General features: G+C 45.9%; 1 protein-coding gene across 1 annotated transcript in view; it reads left to right on the forward strand.

The window, feature by feature from the left end:
• TEX11 (testis expressed 11) overlaps nucleotides 1-23,252 on the forward strand; it is a 113,225-nt gene that overhangs the window by 29,027 nt on the left and 60,946 nt on the right. Inside the window, exons 9-14 of the mRNA XM_054040050.1 lie at nucleotides 930-987; nucleotides 1,841-1,936; nucleotides 2,467-2,548; nucleotides 10,202-10,280; nucleotides 11,772-11,923; nucleotides 14,412-14,497. Of these exons, the coding sequence (XP_053896025.1) occupies nucleotides 930-987; nucleotides 1,841-1,936; nucleotides 2,467-2,548; nucleotides 10,202-10,280; nucleotides 11,772-11,923; nucleotides 14,412-14,497 (553 nt within the window). The remainder of the gene's footprint in view (nucleotides 1-929; nucleotides 988-1,840; nucleotides 1,937-2,466; nucleotides 2,549-10,201; nucleotides 10,281-11,771; nucleotides 11,924-14,411; nucleotides 14,498-23,252) is intronic.

Below are 23,252 nucleotides of genomic sequence, written 5' to 3' on the forward strand. Positions count from 1 at the left end.
CAAGAAAGCCATGCAGTAGCCTGTGAGCACAGCATGACCTGAGAAAAGCCAGTGAGAGCTTTTCAGACTGTTGGCTAAAAAGACTTCGGGGTACAAGCTAAGAATTTGATTCTTTTGTTCTTGGTTTCTCTTGTGTTTGGAGAAGCAGGACTTTGTACATTGCTTGTAAATAAACAAGTTTGTATTAAAGAAAATATTAGACTCCATCAATTTCTACTTCCAGCTGGAACATCTCCTGGGCCCAGAAATTTGACTAGCCACTCCGGTAAAAAAAGGGGCAGCACGTATCTACCTCAAAGTGGGGTTATGAAGCTTAATTAACTAACTTGAGTAAAGCAGAAAGAACTTAGTGCAATTCAGATCTGGGGATTTAGAAGGCAAATTAAATCCTCTGTTCTTAGATAATGGTGAATATTGTGTATGATTGTGTGCTCTGTCTTGTTATCATCTTGTCCCATGATAATCATATCAGGCTGAGAAGTTCAAGAATGAATTCAGTTACTCTTACAGCGTCCTTTGTAAGGACACCTTGAGCCAAAGTGCTAAATTTGAAGAGTATCACTTTCTTTACCATATGACATTCAAAAGTGTTGGCAGGTGTTAGAGCCTGCTTCTGACACAGCTTACACAGTTGACATATCTTGGTCCTATCTCTATTGATTTTCATTCCTGTAAAGTGCCCTGTCGGCAGTCTCATGGATATTATTAAAGGATATTATTTTCTGATGCTTTGATATCAATCAGAGGATCTTTTATCTTGTCACCATTTATTTTAGCTAATATTTTCCTCTGTGTGCTCTATGTGGCTCCTAACGATAAATGAAATGGAAAAGGTAAGTATGAGCTTGCTGCATAGCCCAGAAAGCTGACTGAGTTCTTCTTACATCTCTTAGCCCATATAATTCTGATTTTTTTCTTTTAAATTATAGCCAGAGCTATGAGATTGGGAAAATGGATAAGAAGTATTCTCCCGGGGAAGAAATGCAGGTAAGAAATACACATACAGAAACTTCTGAATTACACACAGACTAATAGGATGTCATTAGTGCCAGTCCTGCTCTGCAGCCCCCACTGCCTCTCTGTGCCCGTCTTGGACTTCCCCTCATAGCTCTGCCAGTGGTTATCCATCCTGATCTTTAGCACTTCCTGCTATTTTAGTCCCGCAGAAAGGTAGTATAGTGTAAATAATTCTCTACTAGATCCTAGGCTGAGTCTGAGACTGAGTCATTGCTGTGTGTGTCCTTAGTCATATGTGAACGTAGATTTTCATGCAGATGTAAAGCTAGTGCATTAATACTATATTCCAGCTAGTGTATTCGGGGAAGAATTACGTTAGAACCCATAGGCTCCATCTTGACTGGGAAAAGTGGTCAAGTTAGGTTAGGTTTAGTGAATGTGTGTTTTTGAGTCTGACCTAAACTTGATCTTTTTCCTAGTTTAAATGAACTTTGAACTTGACCAGCTAAATTGAGCTAAAGGTTATCCTGCATCTACAGAAGGAAAAAGGTCAAGCTTAGGTCAGGCTTAGTTAGCACTTTTATTAAGCCTGACCTAAACTTAACCAGTTTACCATGTCAAGACAAATCTTCAGAAGGGATAAGAATACAATTGTTATATGATGGTAGTGCCTAGCAGTCCCAATCAAGGAACAACACATTGTGCTGGGCACTGTACCTCTAGTAACAGAGAAGACAGTCCCTGGCCCAGTGTGCTTACAGTGAATATTATTCACAGCTTATATTTCCATCTCCTTTATTTCCACTCCTTTGTGCAATATTTAAATGTTGTTTTTTGGTTATTTCATTTGTGTTTAATTATTCACTTTGTCTTTTTTTTCTAGGCTAAAGTGCTGCGGTTATTAGCCACTGTCTATTTGGAGTGGGATTGCGAACAGTATCAAGACAAGGCTCTCAGAGCTATAAGCCTGGCTAATGAGGTTGTAACTTACTGTGATGTCTAAGCAGGCTGGATTGATTTAAGACACCAATTTTAATAATGATTTAAATTGGCAAGCAGGAAACCTTGATTTAAATAATTGATTTTAATTTTGTTTTGCATTTGTGTTTTTAGTTATTTTCCTAAGCAAAGGTTGGTTATCATTGGTTGGTAACCATTAAAACATATTGATTTGGAACTAAATATGGCATTTACACTAAATTTGGTTCTTCTTTTTGCTACCATATATTTGTTTAAACAATTATATAGCTTAATTTCCATTTATTCAGATTCTCAATTTTTTCATTTTTATTTTGCACCATTTACCATTTTCTAACATTTGTTATTTACTAGGTTATTACTAATTTTTACTTATGATTTGTGTCAGGCTCTGTCCTGGCTAGAATTTCCTGACATTCTTTCATGTTTGTGAATGTGCTGGACTCTTGATAGGATTCAGCTGAAATTGCTCTCTGAGTTTCAAAAAATAATTTGGCTGTTCATGTAATGTCATTGTTTTTCAATATGCAGGAGAATATGCATCCAGCTGGGTTTTTCTTGAAAATTAAAATCCTTCTGAAAAGTGCAGCATCTGATGAAGGCATCAGGACAGGTATATCAGCTCCGTATGTAATGTGGTTCAGAATAATGTCATTGTATTCGAGGCCCAAGAAATAAGACTGAATGATGTGGAAGAGAGTTGAAATTAATCTCTCATCTATTATAGAAGAAGGGGACTTATTTGTGAAATGTTACAGCCTGGTTTTGGGATGTATGTGGTGTGGAAATCTGTCTAAAATTATTATCGCTATCCTTGGGAATACAGATGCTATTGAGGGCCCGGTGTAACTTTGAATAAAAGAAAAAATTACTTTTGCTGGCGAGTGACAGTTACATGCATTTGCTGAGGGAGGACTTGTTAGTACTAAGATAGTGAAAAGGCAGCTGTGTAAAAATGTTGATAGTTTTAGACTTTGGGCTGGATTCACTCAGGGTGAAATTAAATTTTGTGCAAAAGGCCAACACAGTTACTCCTCTGCTTGTGGGGGTGAGATACTACTTCACATGAGTAATGATGAGTCTGGCTGAGTATAAGTAGAGTGGTCAAGATAATGATTGGCCATGTGTTGATCAAATAAAGTTCTCCTTCGAGTAGTGTCCCTATGGGTGCTGCACTGTAGCTGTGTCTCTGTCCCTGTGCTGCTGACTGGTGAACTTTGGTAGCAGTGTCTGTTGGGCTCACACATGCGGTACTATCCTCATGCTGTGCCACGAGGCTAGACGAGGCTAGTCAGGCTAACGGTCCTCCGTTCTTTCTCTACTGCCCCAGCTAGAGACGGAACCATTAGCAGATCCTTAACTCTTCTTTCAGTTGTTAATTTTTAGCTTCTAAAAGTTCTTTAGCCTTCCCTTATCTTTATTTTGGCCCTGCCAGAAGAAAAGAAGAAAAAAGAAAAGAAAAAGGACTTTGTTCTTCCATCGTCCCTGGTGGGGGCGGGGGACCCCTGTGGACAAGGGTATGCCTGGCTCTCGGGGCATCAAAAAGCGTCACTTGCAGCAAGGCAATCCCGGTCACGGACAAGCACTCTCAATACATTTGCTGCCTTGGTGGGGGCCATGTTCAACAAAAGTGTTCCCTCTGCCAACAACTTGGACTGAGATCCCGCAAAGACCGAGAGCTTCACCAGAAGATCATCTTCATGGATGAGGATCTCCGACCACAGTCTAGGGTGACCAGACAGCAAATGTGAAAAATTGGGACGGGGGTGGGGGGTAATAGGAGACTGTATAAGAAAAAGACCCAAAAATTGGGACTGTCCCTATAAAATCGGGACATCTGGTCACCCTACCACAGTCCCCAGCCAGGCGCGAGTCTTCCTCCCAGTCTTCGACTTCAAAGGATAGTGGGTCGAGAAAGCGGTCTGGGAACTCCTTTCAAACGCTAAAGAGGAGAATGGGAAGTCTCCTCAGCGAGCCCAGGGATAACTGAAATAGATCACCATCTCACTCAGTATCCTTGGCACTGCAGGCACTGAGATCGTCCGGCACCCATACCTCACAGCGACCGTTGGCACCTGGAGCTGCTGATAGGCCCACGGAACCTTTGGGCATGGGCACTGAGTCTCTGGTACGGAAGGATAAGGGCAAATGCCCTAAACTGCTCCCAGATTGTGAACCGTCATTGGTACTACCAGTGGCACCGACCTACCTGGCACCAGACAGATCGATATGGGCAAGGTCTCCATCCCTTCTGGCACCGCCACCGATCCTGGGATGTTCGGTGCCGACAGAACTCCAGCAGGCCGGGGACCTGGTTATATTGGAAGTTCTGAACTCACCACCTCTCGGTACTCAGAGGATGGCACCGAGCCAGGGTCGCTCAAGAGGTATTTCCCTACAATCTTACTACGCTCCTCCATGGTCAAGCAAAGGATCTGACAGTGAGTCAGATGGGGCTTCTGAGTACTCCTCCTGGGCTCCATATGGGACCCAATACCAACAGAGTCCAAGAATGTATCACCAGATGACACTGCTGCCATCCTGGTATGGTCACCCATGTGCACCTCCACCAGGCCCTATGCCACCACAGTGGCCCTACAGGGACCGCTTGGACAGCTCATCGCCAGCCTTCCTCCAGGGCACCGTGTGTCATCAGAGAACCTCACAGACCGCCTCCCTCCGCTATAGCATCTTGAGCCTCAGTACCCTTAGAAGTTGTGGAGCAGGAGATGGATGCTGAGGAGGAGATTGCACCCAATGCCATATCCTCCTCTTCGCCAGACGAGGCGGTCATGCCATCACAGCCTTCCAGAGCAGACGATTTTCTCCTATTCCAGGAGCTGGCAAAGAGAGTGGCCGACACCCTCCATATACCATTGGAGGAGGTTAAGGATACGCACCACCAACTTATTGATATCCTGCACGTCTCATCCACCTCCAGTCATCCTCCCAATTAATGAGGCCATCCTTGACCCTGCTAAGGCAGTGTGGGAACCCCAGGCCTCGATAGTTCCAACTTGCAAGCAAGTGGACAAAAAATATTGTGTCCCCACAAAGGAATCGCCAAGAAGACTGATGCCTCCCTCCACTCCCTGAAGGATTCCAGGGCCACTCTGAGATCACTGGGAGTTTATACACTGGTGCAAAAGAGACGATTCAGCTCACAATACCAACACAGGCAGTATTCAGCACTGTTCCCCGTGCAGCAGCACTATGAGCCCCAGAGGAAGAAGGGGAGATTCTCGAAGTGGAAGCCCTCAGGCTCCCAGTCCTTGGCCTAACCACCTGCCCCTACGCACCACTTTTGACGAGGAGGTCGAGGCTCCATGAGACCATTCCTCACTATCACCTGTGACCACACACCTATTTGGCCACTGTTTGGCAGCATTCCGCAGTGCCTGGGAGCACGTAACATTGGACAGATGAGTCCTAGAGATTGTCAGATCTGGATATTCCATCCATTTCACTTCCTATCTCCTCCACAACAGTCTTCCCTGTCCCTCTTCAGGGACCCTTCTCACAAGAGTCTACTATGGCAGGACATAGGGTATGTCTACACTACGGGATTAATCCGAATTTATATAATTCGAATTTGGAAAATAGGTTGTATAAATTCGATTGTATGCAACCACACTAAGCACACTAATTCGGCGGTGTGCGTCCATGTACCAGGGCTAGTGTCGATTTCCAGAGCGTTGCACTGTGGGTAGCTTTCCCATAGCTATCCCATAGTTCCCGCAGTCTCCTCCCCCTCATTGGAATTCTGGGTTGAGATCGCAATGCCTGATGGGGCTAAAAACATTGTCGCGGGTGGTTCTGGGTATATCCTCCCCCCTCTCCAGGAAGCAACGGCAAACAATGGCGTTTCGCGCCTTTTTCCTGGGTGAACAGTGCAGACGCCATACCATGGCAAGCATGGAGCCTGCTCAGCTCAAGACAGCAGTCATGAACATTGTAAATACCTCGCGCCTTATCGTGCAGTTTATGCCTCCTGCAGTTAGGAGCCATAGAACCATAGTACCTCAACATCTGCGAGGCTAGGGGTTCTACTCTTGGTACTTCTTAATACCCAAAAGGGAGGTTGGAGACCCATCCTGGACCTAAGAACTCTCAACAAGTTTGTCAAAACTCAGACATTCAAGATGGTCACACTATTGACGATCATTCCATCACTGGAACACGGAGACTGGTTTTCAGCCCTCAACTCACAAGATGGCTATTTTCACATCTCAGTACTACTGGCTCTCAGATGTTTCCTCAGGTTCACTCTGGGAAACAACCATTACCAATACAGAGTCCTTCCCTTCGAACTTTCATCGACCCCGAGAGTACAGTATTTTCCAAAGTTCTCAGTGGTGGTCACCCATTTAAGATTTTAAGGGATGATGATCTATCCTTACCTAGACGATTGTCTCCTCAGAGTCTGGTTGCTTCAGGAGGCTCATGGAGCCACTGGAGAGACAATAACCTTGTTCAAAGATCTGGGACTACAAATCAACTCGCAGAAGTCAACCCTTATGCCAGTGCAATACCTGGAATTTAGAGGGGTCGACCTAGACGCACTACAAGCCAAAGCCTTCCTACCTCAGGATAGATTTCACTCCCTGGTATCTCGTATAGACACGACTCAATACAGCCCTCAAGTGCCAGCCAGAACCTGCCTCCAGCTTCTGGGGCATATGGCTGCCGGCATGGCGGTGATTCCTCACGCCAGACTTCACGTGATGCCTACAGCTGTGGTTCAGCTCAGTTTACAGACTGAACAGGGACAGTCTGGCCAAACCCCGTAACTACCCACCAGGGTCAAAAACTCCCTGGACTGGTGAAAAGACCCAACCAATGCATGCAAAGGGATCCTCTCCCTACAGGGGCCACCTTTGTCGCTCCTTACCACGGACACATCCCTCCTAGGATGAGGCGCACATTTAAACAGTCTCACAGCACAAGGCAAATGGTCACCGGCAGAGAGCTCCCTTCATATCAATCTCCTCAAACTGAGAGCGGTCAGGAACGCCTGTACCAATTTCCTCCTGCTGATAGCAGGCTCACATATAAAGATCCAGACGGACAACATAGCCTGCATGGATTACATAGATCTCTAAGGAGGAGCCTGATCACCTCTCTATGCGCAGAGGCGATGAAACTGTGGAATTGGTGCATCTCTCACAAGCTCACCTGGTCCACAGCTTACCTCCCTGGCACGCAAAATACGATAGCATACAAACTCAGTTGCACATTCCTGCACGACCATGAGTGGGAGATGCACCCATCAGTACTTCAGGGCTTGTTCACATGGCGGGGAACACTGTCCACTGATCTGTTTGCCACTTACCAGAACAAGAAGTGTCCACAATACTGTTCCAGGGTGGTGATTGGACAGCGATCTCTAGGCAATGCTCTCCTCTTTCCATGGGACAAGGACCTTCTTTATACCTTCCCTCTGTTTCCTCTTCTGCTGAAGGTCCTGCTCAAGATAAAGAGGATAGGCCTCACATGATTCTGATCCCCCCTACCTGGCCGAGACAGATCTGATACCCTTACCTAATGCAGCTTGTGATGTGCGCTGATCTCCCTTTTGACCATCCCACACCTCCTCACACAGGACAAAGGGCGCACCATGCATCCCAACTTGGGGATCCTCTGACTCAAAGCATGGCCCCTAGGTGGTTCCAACTCCTAGAAAGCTCATGCTCAAAGGAAGCTCAGGAGCTCCTACTACACAGTAGAAAGTCCTCCACACAATGCACTTACTTGCAGAAGTGGTCCAGGTTCCAGATTTGGTGCATGTCCCAGCAATTCTGTCTAGAGTGGACAACTCTTCCGCATATTCTGAAATATGCCCTGACCCTTAAAAAATCAGGACTATCTCTGAGCTCTCTGAGTCCACCTCTGTATTTCACCATTCCATAGAGGAGTACTCAGTAATTTTGCACCTAACCATAAAAAGGTTCCTGAAAGGAATAACAAACCTCTTCCCTCAGCCTAGACTTCCCTCCCCCACTTGGGACCTAAATCTAGTATAAAAGGGCTGACTAGGCCCTCGTTTGAACCCATGGCCACCTGTTCGCTAACTTATCTGTTGATGAAAACGGTCTTTCTAGTTGCAATTACCTGTGCTAGAAGAATAGGGGAGATAGCAGCTTCAATGACACATCCTCCGTACATGGTATTCTTCCCAGACAAGGTCACACATCTAAAGTTCCTGCCTAAAGTGACCTCCTCATTCCACATGAACCAGTCTATTCACCTTCCCACCTTCTACCCCAAGCCTCACTGGGAAATTAGGAAGGCCATACTACATACCCTGGACATTAGGAGAGCCCTTGCATTCTACCTCGATAGGACAGAAGCCTTCAGGTAATCCCCTAGATTGTTTCTCTCTATGCCAGAAAGGTCAGTGATATCAGCCCAATAACTTTCTAAGTGGGTCTTGAATTGTGTTAGCAAGTACTACCAGATTTGTTACATGACCCCTCTGGACTCGATCTGTACATACTCCACAAGATCGGTCTCTTCATCTGTTGCCTTCTTAAAGCATGTCCCCATCTGGGAGATCTGCAGAGTGGCGACTTGTGCTTCAGTCCATACCTTCGCAGAACGTTATGCGACCACTGAGGACTCTGCCTCTGATACCATATTTGGCTCCACTGTTCTTTCTTCTGTGACCAATCCGACTCTGAAGTCCCAGCCCTCCAGAGGAACACCCACAGGGACACTACTCGAAGAAGAAGTTACTCACCCTGTTCAGTAACGATGGTTCTTCAAGATGTTCTCCACTATCCGCCCTCCTCCCATCTACTTTGGAGTTCTCATTATGACTCTGCAGTAGAGAAGGAACTGAGGAAGGTTAGCCCACATGCACTGGCTAGCCTCATGGCACAGCATGAGGAGAGACAGCGCGTGTGCGGGCCCAACAGACACTGCTACCAAAGTTCTCCAATCAGCAGCTCAGGGATGCAGACACACCTGCAGTGGAGCACCCATAGGGACACACACATTGAAGAACCATTGTTACCACACAGGGTGAGTAACTTCTTATGTTAACACAGGTTTGTTTGTTTCATACAGGATATATAAACTATTCTTACGTGCTCCTCAGACTTGTCAGCACAGTATAAGTCAATTGGTTTCTCTGGTGGTATCACAACAGAAGAGTGTCTTCAGAAGGGATTTGAATTCAGAAAACTTGGTGGCTCAGGAAGAACTTTCTGTTCATAGATGATGAGCTGTTCAAGGAAGGCACTGTGCTGTCTTCTCTGGAAATCACTGGGTACATAGTGGGCACTTCCAGAAATAAATTTTGGTCTCCAGGTAACTGGTTTGAATTCTGGCAGATTGAAACTCACCTTCAGATGGCTGTTGAGGAATTTTAGTCCAATTTCTAGGGACAGGTGTCCAAAACCCACCATCATGCTAACTTGCTCTTTGGTTGCAGTCTTAACTGAGTGTCCACAGAGACTGAACTCCCCACAGTCATTGAAGTGGTCCCTCCAGGCCAGGGTGGAGGCACATTGTGAAGGGACAGCTTGAGGAGGAAGCTTGCATTGTTGTTGTCCTTTCTGTTTGTGTTCTTATGAGAGACAGAGGACTTGAGTCTCCAGAGCTGTCAATTTGGCACCTTTCACTAGTCCCAAATTTATTTTGAAAACATGAAAAGAAAATGAAAACATGAAGAACATGTTTAACAGTTGCCTAGTTTTAGAATTATGATTTTTTTTTCCTAAGAAGACAAAAGACTTGAGAGTGAGTGTGAAGGAATGTACTTTATGGGACAGGCTGGAACAGCCTGGAGTGTAATCAAGGAGGCCCTGCCTTGCACTAAGACTGGGCTATTTAAACAGGAACAGGAAGTTAAGTAGAGAACAGGAGAGTAGAAGCTAGGCAGGCTGCAGTGGCTGGTGTTTTTTTAATCTGAGGCTCCAGGAGACTGGTTAAGCTAGACTCAGACTTTGTTTTGTGGATTTTTAAGTATGGGAGCTCTGATCTGCGGTCCTTAGATGAGGACCTTATGAACAGTTTATTGTAATTGTTGTCCTGAAACCTTATGAAAAGGGGACGTGCTATTTTGTTCATGCGTGCTGGCTTCTCCTTGCCCCAGGCTGTTAAAGCAAACCTAATGCTGTCCCATTTGGGGGAAATTAAAATGGAGCACACCCACGACACCATACCAGTCTGCATGGGGGAATATAGAGACAGCCCATATCTTTACAGTGAGCAGATAAATTTCCTCAGTGACTCAGTAATCCCCATTTTTTCTTCTCTCTAGCTATTGCTGAACTTCTGCATCATGAGGTGTCACTAGATTTCTGTTTGAACACTGCTAAGCTGCTTCTGGAACATGAGAGGTACAGAACTTCAGCACCCCCTACTTGAGGGAGAACATACATTGCCTGGGATTCCCAGTATTCTTACAAAGTGATACCCAACAACAGGAGAGCTAAGTTGTAGAAATAGTGTGTCAGGGCATGATACAGTGTGAGTTGTGATGAAAGAGAGAGTTGCTACACCTTATCCTACATTGGCATAGTAGGTTGTCCCTGTGTAGCCAAGGCACAAATTAAGGCTTGGCAGCCCTGACTTTGGGAGCTGCTTCCTCCACTCTGTCCAAGCACAGCTCAGGATGAATGTTGAATCAGGGGTGCTATATTTATAGCTATTGCCTTTTATCTGGAGAGATGCTGTAGTTCAAGGCCTGTTTTAAGTTTCCATTACAAATTCCTGTTGTCAGGTCATCCGAGTTCAGGTAGTTTGGCAGTACTACTGTGCACTGAAGTGTGAGACGTTGGTTCAGAGCAACTTGTGCCAGTTGTGTCTCTGGCATGTGCGTTCAGGCACTGATGTGATGTGTTTGAGGCTCTGAGGAAGGAGATTATACTTTTTTGGGCCCCAGTCATGAAGTTGTGTTGGCATGTATTTTGCCTATCTTTCAACAGTTAGATAAGAAAATGTCTGAAGAGGAGCAAAGGGAGATTTCTGGCAGCCAGCAGGAAAGCTACGATGGACCAACAAAAGCTATTTTGAGGGTGTCTCCTCCAGGATTCTCCCATTTACTCCATGGACACTGTGACCACAGATACAGTTCTCTTGAGGGTGTTAAAAAGGGCTCCCTTCTGTGGGGTTTGAACATGTTATCCCATAGTGCTTCTATGACCTGCCAGCAAAGGATTGAGCATAATGCCAAACTCTTGTCCCCTATGTGATAATACATTTCCAGACTGTCTTAAACAAGGGCTTACACCCTTGAAATACTATTCTTGGGGCCTGCAGTTCTGGAAACAAACCCATAGAAGAGGTTAGGTTATAAGCAATATGTCTGTGAACAGGGAAGTCCCATTTCTACACTGCTGTCCTCTGTGTCTCCCTCTGTGTTTATGCAGTATACATATCTTGGAATCACATAGGTTATCGAGGATAGAATTTTAGCCTTAATGCTGGATTTATTTCCTTTTGGAAGGGTTAACCAGACTTTGAATGTTTCTTAAATGTAGATGTTTATGGACTATGGACTGACATGTTACAGGGCTGTCCTGGAGCCAAATGAACATTTACTGGTTAGGGCACTAGTTCCCAGTCTGCTTTGTTGACTGCAAGGGATCCACAGAGCCTTTGAGAGTCAGGAATTGAGGGTGGCTCATAGAAGCGGTGGAGCATCTTTCTGCTATGAACTGGTCCTCAGAATGAAAAAGCTGGAGAATCACTGGGTTAAACCATCTAGATTCTTTTTTGTGAAAAGCAATCTAAGTGAAAAACAGATTTTGAGATGTATATATTGGGCAGAATGGGAAGTCAACAGCTCCTTCTGCACAACTCTATTAAAAATGCATCTCTGTGAATAGGGAATTGGTTGGTTTTGATTTTCTGAAGTCCATCTCTGGGCGGTTTGCGTCCTCACCTGACCTCGGAAAAATCATCTTACTCCACATCGAGTTTCTGTTACAAAGGATGAAGGAGCCGCTTGCCAAGCAAAAAATTGAAGATGTCATTACAGGTCAGTGTCCAACTTCTGCTGTCCTTTGCTGATGACAGGGCTTAATTGACTTAAGTAATTGATTTACCACTTCTCTCTCCTTAACTCCTCCTCTCCTCCTCCTTCCTTTATATCTTTTTCTTACTCTTTGTCATGTATTGTATATAGTAAGTTGCAGGGCTGCTACTAGCAGGTCATGCTCCTGTACCAGATTTGGACTGGCCAGAGCTTCCTTCTCAGAGAGATGCAGACCTGATGTGTTCACTATAAGATCCTTTAATATTATGCCAGGTATGGCTGAGTTTAGCTTAAATAAAGTATGTTACACACAGTGCCACCTAGTGACTGAACTGTACAATACAGATTAGCATTCTATTACATATCTCCCTTTAAATTCTACATTCCTACCATTTACAAAATGTACACTATCACGGTATCTTTGAAGTTCAATATGGATCGGTCCGTTACATGTCTATGAATTATGCTGGTTCTTAATTACATGATTTGAAAGCATAACAGCTTAGTCATCTGGCTGTCCATTAGTCATCTTCTTGTTCTTCATTCGTCAGCTCTGTTGGTTTTGCTTTCTGAGGAACAAACTGTAGATGTCGATGATTTCTGTTGATCTCTCTACTGTAGTCTTGACCACAAATGATCTGGATGCTGAATTATTTTTTCTTTATGACAGCTGGAGTTGTCCATCCTTTTTCTCCATCCAATTTGAGATGAACATGATCAGAATTGTCCCTTGGGTACGGCGAATGGGGGGACCGCTCTGGGCCCCATGCTTTGGGGGCCCCATGGGCCGGCGCGGTCGGTCCTGGAAATGATGGATGCATGACTTCTGCCCCAGGGCTCACCACCTCCCCTCCAGGGATGGCCCTGAAGACGTTCAATATGTTCTAGACCCAACAGTTCTCTAACTGAGTGTTGTCTGTTGGAAAAGTGATCATAAGTTCTTTTTTCCTTTTTATCTGATTTGGCTACTCTCTTTGTGGCTAGTCACTTTGGAGATATGATTCTTTTCCAAAGTTGGAATAGTAGTTCTGAATTGCCTTCCTATCAGGAGTTGTGTTGGAGTATATCTAGTAACTGCTATTGGCGTTCATCTGTAATTGAGAAGAGCAAGGAGTGGCTCTTCCTACTGTTGGATTTTCTTGGCTGTCTTTACAGCTCTCTCAGCTTCTCCATTTGCTTTTGGTGATTTTGGCTGCTAGTAATATGATCAAAATCATATTTTGTTTGGAATGACTACAATTCTGCTGCAGTGAATTGTGCTCTGTTGTCCGTCATTAGTTATTCTGGAATACCAAAGTAAGCAAAAGTGCACTTCAACTTCTTGATAACACTGCAACATGTTTGTTTTTTCAAGTTCATTAATTCTATGTACCTGGAAAAATAGTCCACTACGATGTAATGATGTCCTCTGAATTTGTGTAAATCTTAAGCTAGTCTTTTCCAAGGTCTGTCTGGTAGAGGTGTTTGTACATGGTATGGTTCAGCATTGTCTTTTAAGTTTAATTGTACTGGATCTCCTTTCAAAAGTCCAATATAATCAAATCCTCCGTTGAGTTCTTCCACCTTTCTCATTAGGCCCATCATGGCTGCCATGCCGGAGCTGAGAAGGTTGTTGGTCTTTGATCCTTTCATCACATGCACTCTGAATGCAAAGCTTTTGTCTTTGTAAGTTGTTTCTGTGGTTAAATGACCCATACAGTTCAGAGTACAGTCACTCCTCGCTTAACATTATAGTTATGGGAACCGCAGCGGGGAAAGGAGCAGAATGCCAGCAGCTCCTCTGGCGGCTGTACCACCCCCTGCCCTGTCCCCCCAGCCCTGTCCTCCAGCGGGGCTGCTGCTGTACAGATGGAGGAGACGCAGCTCCGTGGAAGGGCAGGGAGCAGGGCTGGGGGTGGTACAGTTGCACCAGAGGAGCTGCCGGCGTGGGGCCCACGGCTCCTCCTGTGTCTTTCCAGTATGCCGTATCAGCTATAAATACCTTGCTGGTACGGCGTACTGGAGCATACCACCGTACTTGCATTACTCTGTGTGTGTGTGTGTGTGTGTGTGTGTGTGTATGTATGTATATATGTATATATGTATATATATATGTATGTGTATATATATATGTATATATATGTATATATATGTATATATGTATATATGTATGTGTATATATATATATATATACACACACACCCTCCCCCAAAGATCTGCCCCACCACATCCCTGTTACTACAGAGTCTATTAACAAGTTTCTGTTTGGCAAAGGAACAGAGGGGCGGTTGGGGTGGCCCACTCTTTATGCCTTCAGCTCAATGTGTGAGGACACTCAGGGTGCAGACACTGCTGCAATGGACGTTGTAGTCCAAGAATCTGTTTGGCGTGCACTGGGCTCATGCGCACTAATAGTGGAACACATCTTGAAGAACAAGAGTTACTGTACGGTAGGTAATAGTTTCTTCTTTATTTAAGACCTTGTAATTGCTTAATTTCAATCACTTCTCAGGTCACTATACAGGAAAACAGCTGTCACCTGAAACACTGAACCGGCTGCACATCATTCTGTGGGACAGAGCTGCCAAGAGCTATGAGGTTTGGGAACAAAGAGGGTCTTTGTTCTTTGCTTTAAAAAAAAAAAAAAGAAGGATCACTGTTCTAGGGTGATACTTGCCATTTAAGAGAGAGCTAGTGCACCTGTGACTCACCAGCTCACACCAACTGGGTTTTACAGGAGGGCACTTGTAAATGGAAGAAACCTGGTGAGTCAAGGGGAACCTGAGAGACAGGAAAGGGGGGCAGGTCAGAGCTGCCTGGGAGAGACAGTTATCAGAGAGCAGAATGCTCTGCAGGCGCTGTCTGAGAAGGAGGAGCAACTGGGTAGGTGTGATGGGATTCCCGAATGCAACCTGGACTGTGGGACTGCTGAGTCCTCTGTCCCACCAACCTGACATATCATTCACACTGTGATGCTGTTGGCAGCACTTATACAGACATCCACAGGCACTGCACTTACACAGACATCCACAGGCACTGGCACGCCCAACTGAGTTATATGAATGCTTCGCTCAGCCATTCATGAACCAACAATAGAGAGGCTCCAGCCAGTTCTCCCCAGCTCCCCAGCCTTGCACCCCAGAATTGTACTGTCTTGCGCTCGTCAGAAGCCTGACCAGTGTAAGTTCATTACCCAATCTGCCCCTCCCTCAATGTGGAGAAGACATGCACTAGCCTTTGTAAACTGAGCTTAGATTTTCCAAGCCCATCAACAAAAACACACTGCTTTAGGTAAAATATAAAACAGATTTATTAACTACAGAAAGATAAATTTTAAGTGATTATAAGTAGAAAGTGTAGAGATCAAAGTTGGTACATAAGAAATAAAAGTAAATTCACAATTTGAGTTCTATAAACTAAACAGGATTTGAATCAAGCCATGTCTCACCCTGATACAGTAACTCCTCACTTAACGTCCTCCCGTTTAACGTTGTTTCGAAGTTACGTCTCTGCTCTATTAGGGAACATGCTCATTTAAAGTTGTACAATGCTCCCTTGCAATGCTGTTTGGCGGGGCTTAGGACTTTCTGGGAGGGGAAGGGAGGAGCGGGGACGCTGCATGCTCCAGAGAGGAGGTGGAGTGGGAATGGGAAGAGGTGGGCCTGGAGTATCCCCCGGCAAAGTTGGCACCTGTTCTTCTGGGGGGAAGCTGCCGCTGCTGCTGTGCAAGGTACTTCCTAGCGTCCTTGCCTGCAGCAGGCTGTGCCTGTGTGCGGTAAGCAAGGGGCACCTCCCAACACAGTACAGTATATAATGCTTTTTGTCTGTCCCCCAAAAATTTCCTTGGACCCTAACCCCCCACATTTACATTAACTCTTATGGGAAAATTGGATTCGTTTAACATTGTTTCACTTAAAGTTGCATTTTTCGGGAACATAATTACAACGTTAAGTGATGAATTACTGTAGATGGTATAAACAGGTTACAGATCTTCAGTACACAGGCTGGAATTCTCCTCCAGGCTGGGACCACCCTCCCCAGTTCAAAGTCTTTGTCCTCTAGACGTGTTTCCAGGTTTTGAGTTGTAAGGGGAGTGAGGCGAAGTGATGATGTCACTTCCCCTCTTTATAGTTTTCTCCAGCCTGCTGGAAAGATCTATGCTTGTGACATGGGCAGAGGCGCTGACTTTCTAATGTGCCGGAGGGTGCACCTCCCCAGCTCCACCCACTTTACCCCTTCTCCCAAAGCCTCGCCCCCACCCTGCCTCTTAACTCCCCTGCCCTGCCTCTTTCTGCCCCTGATCCACCCCACCCATCCTGCCCCATTCCATGCCCTCCTCCGAGCATACCCCGTCCTTGCTCCTCCCTCCTTCCCCCCAGCACCTCCTGCACCCTGCAGAACAGCTGATCGCAGGCGCTGATCGGTGGGGCTGCCAGTGGGCAGGAGTCACTGGGGGCAGGGGAAGAGCTGATCGGGGGGGGGGGAGGGGGCTGCTGGTGGATGCTCAGAACCCACCATTTTTTTCCCCTGGAGTACCCACGGAGTTGGTGCCTCTGGATAGGGGCGGCTGTAACTTTTTGCTGCCCCAAGCACGGCAGGTAGGCTGCCTTTGGCGGCATGCCTGCGGGAGGTCCGCCGGTCCTGCGGCTTCCGCGTACCCGCCTCTGAATAGCCGCCGAATCCGTGGGATTGGCGGACCTCCTGCAGGCATGCCACCGAAGGCTGCCTGACTGCCACCCTCGCAGGGACCGGCAGGGTGCCCCCCGCGGCTTGCCACCCCAGGCACGCACTTGGAGTGCTGGTGCCTGGAGCTGCCGCTGCCTATGGACATGGAGCGCACAGTAGGAGGCCGGAAGTGGGGCTCGTTTGCTGATTACCTGAGGTACAGAGCCAGTGGTGGGAGACTGAAAGGGGCTGAGAGCTGGGAGCCAGTGCAGGAGCTAATTTGCTGACCTTCCTGAACTGAAGAGCCAATGCCAGGAGGATAAAAATGGCTGAGTCACTGACCCATGTTGTGGGCAGAAGAGTCCTGAAACTAGTCACAGGTGGATATCCTGGAGAGTGGGTGGCCGTGGAACAAGGGCAGAAAGGAACTGGGAACCAAGTATTGGTGGACTCATGGGTGTCAAGCTTAGAATCATAGGGTTAGAAGGGACCGCAAGGGTCATCTAATCTAACCCGCTGCCAAGATGCAGGATTTGTTGTGTCTAAACCATCCAAGACAGATGGCTCCAGCCTCCTTTTGAAAACCTCCAGAGAAGGAGCTTCCACAACCTCCCTTGAAAAATCCCTGTACATTTTTATGTTTTATTTTGGAAACTGGGAAAACAGTTTTATCATGAGGGTTCTGTGGATTATTGCATGTGTATTTGAATAATTTATGCCCAGAGGTGGGATTTTAAGTGGACACTGGGAGAGACTATATTCTTTTCATGGCTAGATTGAGGGGAACTTGAAGCAGGTGTGCCTGTCATGGCACATCCTGCCATAGGAGAGAGTTCCTGGGTGGGGCCACTGTCTTAAAGTCACTTTTCTTGGCTAGTTTGCTGTGGCTGTTCCTAGTTGGAAAGTAAGTTATGCTAAGATCCCTGATCCAGGCAGAGAATATGTTTTTCTTTATTTCCAAGCAGTTAGGTGCTCTATAGCACATCAGAAACTTGAGAATAATCTTGTTTCTAGGGTTTTAGAATAGGAACATAGTTATTGCCAGAATGGATCAGCCCACAGGTCCATCTAGCTTAGTATCATATCTCCAATAATTATCAGCACCAGATACTTGAGAGGAAGGTGCGAGAAATCCTATTGTAGCACATGTGGGGTAATCTGCCTCCCATGAAGGTCTCTTCCTGATCCCTAATAGTTAAAGATTCATTAAAACCCTGAAGTGTGACGTTTTATATCCATACATAAATTTGTTATCATTAACTATTGTAGCTATGGATACTTGCCTATATAAATGTCAAATCCCACTCTGAGTTTTGCTAAATTCTTGGCCTCAGTGACATTTTGTGGCAGTTTGTTCCACAATCTAATTACACATTGTGTGAAGAAATCTTTTATCAGTTTTGAATTTGCCACCTTTAATTGAATGTTCCCTCGTTCTTTTTATTATGGGACAGGAAGAACAGAAGGCCCCAATCTCCCTTCCTTAGACCTGTCATTATTTCATATACATTTATGATGTCCCCTGTTATTCATCTCCTTTCTGAGTTAAACAATCTCATTACTTCTTGGAGTAATGGTCTCTATGTATATTCTACACGTGGGGGTATGCCTGCCCACCATGTCCCTGAGTCTAGAAATTCTTCAAAGCAGCGTCTGTTGGCCCTCACACACGGAGTAGCTCTCCTTGTGCTCCCAACAAAGGGTTTAATAGACAGTGCAGGTTGACACCTCTTTAGTTTCTTCTTATTGCTGCATGGACTAAGTCAGAATCATAGATTCATAGATTCATAGATTATAGGACTGGAAGGGACCTCGAGAGGTCATCGAGTCCAGTCCCCTGCCCGCATGGCAGGACCAAATACTGTCTAGACCATCCCTGATAGACATTTATCTAACCTACTCTTAAATATCTCCAGAGACGGAGATTCCACAACCTCCCTAGGCAATTTGTTCCAGTGTTTAACCACCCTGACAGTTAGGAACTTTTTTCTAATGTCCAACCTAGACCTCCCTTGCTGCAGTTTAAACCCATTGTTTCTGGTTCTATCCTTAGAGGCTAAGGTGAACAAGTTCTCTCCCTCCTCCTTATGACACCCTTTTAGATACCTGAAAACTGCTATCATGTCCCCTCTCAGTCTTCTCTTTTCCAAACTAAACAAACCCAGTTCTTTCAGCCTTCCTTCATAGGTCATGTTCTCAAGACCTTTAATCATTCTTGTTGCTCTTCTTTGGACCCTTTCCAATTTCTCCACATCTTTTTTAAAATGCGGCGCCCAGAACTGGACACAATACTCCAGCTGAGGCCTAACCAGAGCAGAGTAGAGCGGAAGAATGACTTCTCGTGTCTTGCTCACAACACACCTGTTAATACATCCCAGAATCATGTTTGCTTTTTTTGCAACAGCATCACACTGTTGACTCATATTTAGCTTGTGGTCCACTATAACCCCTAGATCCCTTTCTGCCGTACTCCTTCCTAGACAGTCTTTTCCCATTCTGTATGTGTGAAATTGATTTTTCCTTCCTAAGTGTCCTCCTCCACTCCATTCTATAACCTGCAAAGAAAAAAAATGTAACTACTTATATATCTTAGCTTAGTAGTTAGTTAGTAGTGAAAGTTTATAGTTAGCATAGAGTGTTTCTTTCCCTCTAGTTGGGAAACCACTCCTTGGCTCCAGAACTATGCCCAGAGTCCCGGGATTCAAGAATTGCATCTCTTGCCCTTGCTCCTTCTCCATCAGTGATAAACATCAATGGTGCCTGTACTGTCTGAATGAGGCACATATATTGCTGCAAAGTGCAGTGTCAATCGTTCATTCCCACACAGAACTTCAGAAGCCTGGGAGCTTCGCCTACAAAAACACCTGATAGAGAAGGCTATGAGGACCCTCTCTCATCTAGGCTAGGGAGACCCTCCCACCCTGGTACATCAGCCTCAATTGACCAGCAGTGCCTTTGCATGTGTTGTGGAGTGGAGCCTTCTACATTTAAGCCCAACAACTCCTCTTCTAGGGAACTCTCATGGGCAAATGTGCTTCCGCCCCGAGACTGCCCAGGTTGGATGAGATGATGCTTACAGAACTTAAGGAATTGACTCTGCAGAAGACCATCAGATTGGAGGGAAAGGCATATAAAAGGAAAGATCTGCTGGTTCTGTTGGTCACCTCAGTACCAAAGCGTAAGGACAGATGTTGGCCAGTTCCATCTACAAGTGCTGCTCTGGATCTGTTGTTGGCACTGCCTTGTTCATCTAAAGATCGTCTGGCTGCTGCAGATGCACCAAGTCCATCAGACTTGACTGCTGGAAGCCCTTGGACACCTGGGTTTACGGAGGCGTACATAATATTGGAGGATATATTCCTCCCTTATTTACGGTCTCCACTTCTTTCCAATTGTGCCCTCTTGAGGAATGTCCTAACTTCGGAGGAGCAGTCCATATCAATGTCCCAGGAGCAGTCCCATTTCCAGTCATCTGTCAGGAGTGCCATGGTACTGATCGCTCTGCCACTACTGATGGAATGGTTCTCTGACTTGGATGAGTCAGAGGAGATAGTTGCACCAGTATCTCCCCAGAGACACTTGAGCCCTGATGGTCAAGGGGTTACACTAACTCTTTCTCCAGGTATGACCTCCCACACCCTGTTTCCCTTGGGATCCCCTGCAACCAATTGATTCCTTTTTCTGGCCTTATTGGGATAAGTGAGATCCTTATGGCAGGGGTCTGGGCCCTTCTTCAGATCCATTGGTGTACGAGGAGAAGAACTGGAACCAGATCCACAGGTCCTGACAGATCCAATGAGTGCCTCTTCATTGTCCCTGGACAGTGTGGTTACCCCTTCTTTGTCTTCTCTGCTGGATGACCACTGGCAGTACCAGGAGCTGTTACAAAGGGTTGCCAGTAACCTACAGATCCCATTAGAGGAGTTCCAGGATCTTCAACACCAGCTCCTGGCCATCTTACAACCACAGGGACTGATTAAGGAGGCCCTTCTGATCAATGAGGCCATACTAGAACTAGCCAGAGCGGTAAGGCACAGTCCAGCATCCTGTGCCCTACACCAAAAAAAGCTAAGAGTTAATACTTTGTTCCTGCCAAAGGAGATGAATTTTTATTTTCCCATCTTGTTCTGAACTTACAGATGGCTACAGAAAGAGCTCTGTCACACTATCAAAGGGCCACTGTGGCAGATAAAGGCTCTAAGAGACTGGACTTCCTGGGGAAGTAGGTCTTCTCTGCGGGCCTGAAATTTCATGTCACTGACTACCAAGCTTTGTTAGCTAAATACGACTTTAATAACTATTCCAGGCTTGCAGACTTCAGAGATAAGCTTCCCTCAAAGGACAGGGCCCAATTTCAGTCCCTTTTAGATTAAGGGAAGCTCGTGGCAAAAGAAGCCCTGCAGGTTGCAGTGGACACTGCAGAAAACAGCTTCCAGAAATTTGGCCATTGGTTTAATTGTAGGGGGGACTCTTGGCTGCAATCGTCAGGGTTTCCTAGGGAGGCCCAAAACACCATCCAGGACCTCCTCTTTGACAAGTGCAACCTCTTTAATGAGAAAATGGACGAGTCCCTGCACTCACTAAAGGATTCAAGATTAACTCTGTACACACTGGGGATTTATACTCCAGCCCCCAGGAGGAAACATCAGAATCAGCCCAAGGCCACCTCATCCTCATGCACCTTTTTACCAGTGCCCAACTGCACCTCCACACAAGCGCCAGAGGAATCAGAAACTTGCTTCTTGGCCCCCTATACTGCCACAGCCTCTACCTCTGTTAACTGCTGGCCATAAGCCATTTTTGACATATTGATCAAGACGTGTGTACCACCATTGACGCCACCCACCTCTTCCCCTGTCATCTTTGGGGCTGTCTTACACTCTTTGCCCATTACCAGAACGAGATTATCCATAAGGGATACTTCATAGAGTTCCTCTCCTTCCCACCTCACAAACCCCCTTCCTGGGCTCCCTTCGGGGACCACTCTCACAAGATAATTCTTCAACAGGCGGTGGAATCCCTTTTACATTGAGGGGCAATGGATTGCATCCCGCCTCATTACTGTGGGATGGGGTTCTACTCCCCAGATTTCCTAATCCTCCACAAAGACGGAGGGTGGAAACCCATCCTGGACCTTCAGCGACTCAACATCTATTCGAAAGCCGAAATTTTGGATGATTACGTTGGTATCAATAATCCCTTCTCTTCAGAAAGGGATGTGGTTTGCGGCTCTTAACATAAAGGATCCGTATTTCCATGTGGACCTTCACCCATTGCACTACATTTTACAGTTGGCCACAAACATTTCCAATTTCAGGCCCTCCCCTTTGGGCTCACTACAGCAACCAGTGTATTTACGAAGGTTTTCTTTGTGGTAGCATCCCAGATGAGCCACCCAGGGCTATACGGTGTTTCCATACCGAGACAATTAGCTCCTGGTAGGCTGGTCTCGTCAGAAGGTCAGGTCAGCAACAGGGTTTCTCATACAACTTTTAGCAGCCCCTGGCATTTGCATAAATGAAGACAAGTCCATAATATTACCAACAAAGGCAATAAACTTTATAGAGGCGATGTTGGACTCTGTTTCTCTGAGAGCACTGCTCCTCGCAGACAGATTTCATACAATAAGCAACATGATTTCATGCATTACCCGCAGACCGTGAGCTATAGTGCGCCAGTGTCTTTCACTGTTAGGCCACATGGCTGCATGCACCTACATGACACAGTTTTCCAGACTCCACTTGTGGTGTCTGCAAGCTTGGCTCCATTTGATCTACCCACCGAACAGGACTACATTCTAAAATTCTCCCTGACATTGTTTGAGTTCCATATCCTCAAATGATATACCTACCTGTATTTTTTCCAAAACTCCACACTTCCTCTGAATTCTGGAATATCCCACCTTTGAGTGCTTTACTTTGCAACCGTAATAATGCTCTTGTAGTTCAGTTTTATGTGTGTAATTTCCTAAATTTTCCAGCACAAACTGAAGAAACAAATTCCATCGTATGACATCATACTGACACTGACATGGTTCATCTGTAGGGTTAGAACTTTTAGATTCACTGTACAGACCTCTGCCACTTGAGCTAACAGAGTAATTGATACCAGTAGTATGTCATCATCCTCTATGTGGACCAGAACTAGAGGGGAATGGGACACACACTTTGTTAGTGAGTTTCACAGCTATTTGCTGACAGCAGAGGAAAGGTGAGACTAAGGATTCTTGGGTTCCATTTCAGGCTCTGGAGGTGTGTGCCTCCAGTGGGTGCAGACTCTTCTGCCCATAGTCCCCAACATCCACCCTTCTGTCCCCATTCCCTCCAATCTGCCTCTGTTCCAGTCCTGTCTCTTTCCCACCTCTGGCTTCTTGACCTAGTTCCATTCTACTCACCTCCCCAGTCCCATTCTCCACTCCTCAGGCTTCTCATTTCATAGAATCATAGAATATCAGGGTTGGAAGGGACCTCAGGAGGTCATTTAGTCCAACCCCCTGTTCAAAGCAGGACCAATCCCCAACTAAATCATCCCAGCCAGGGCTTTGTGAAGCCTGACCTTAAAAACCTCTAAGGAAGGAGATTCCACCACCTCCCTAGGTAACCCATTCCAGTGCTTCACCACCCTCCTAGTGAAAAAGTTTTTCCTAATATCCAACCTAAACCTCCCCCACTGCAACTTGAGACCATTA

Source organism: Malaclemys terrapin, chromosome 9 (assembly GCF_027887155.1).
Source record: "Malaclemys terrapin pileata isolate rMalTer1 chromosome 9, rMalTer1.hap1, whole genome shotgun sequence".
In the NCBI taxonomy this organism is placed as follows: domain Eukaryota; kingdom Metazoa; phylum Chordata; order Testudines; family Emydidae; genus Malaclemys; species Malaclemys terrapin.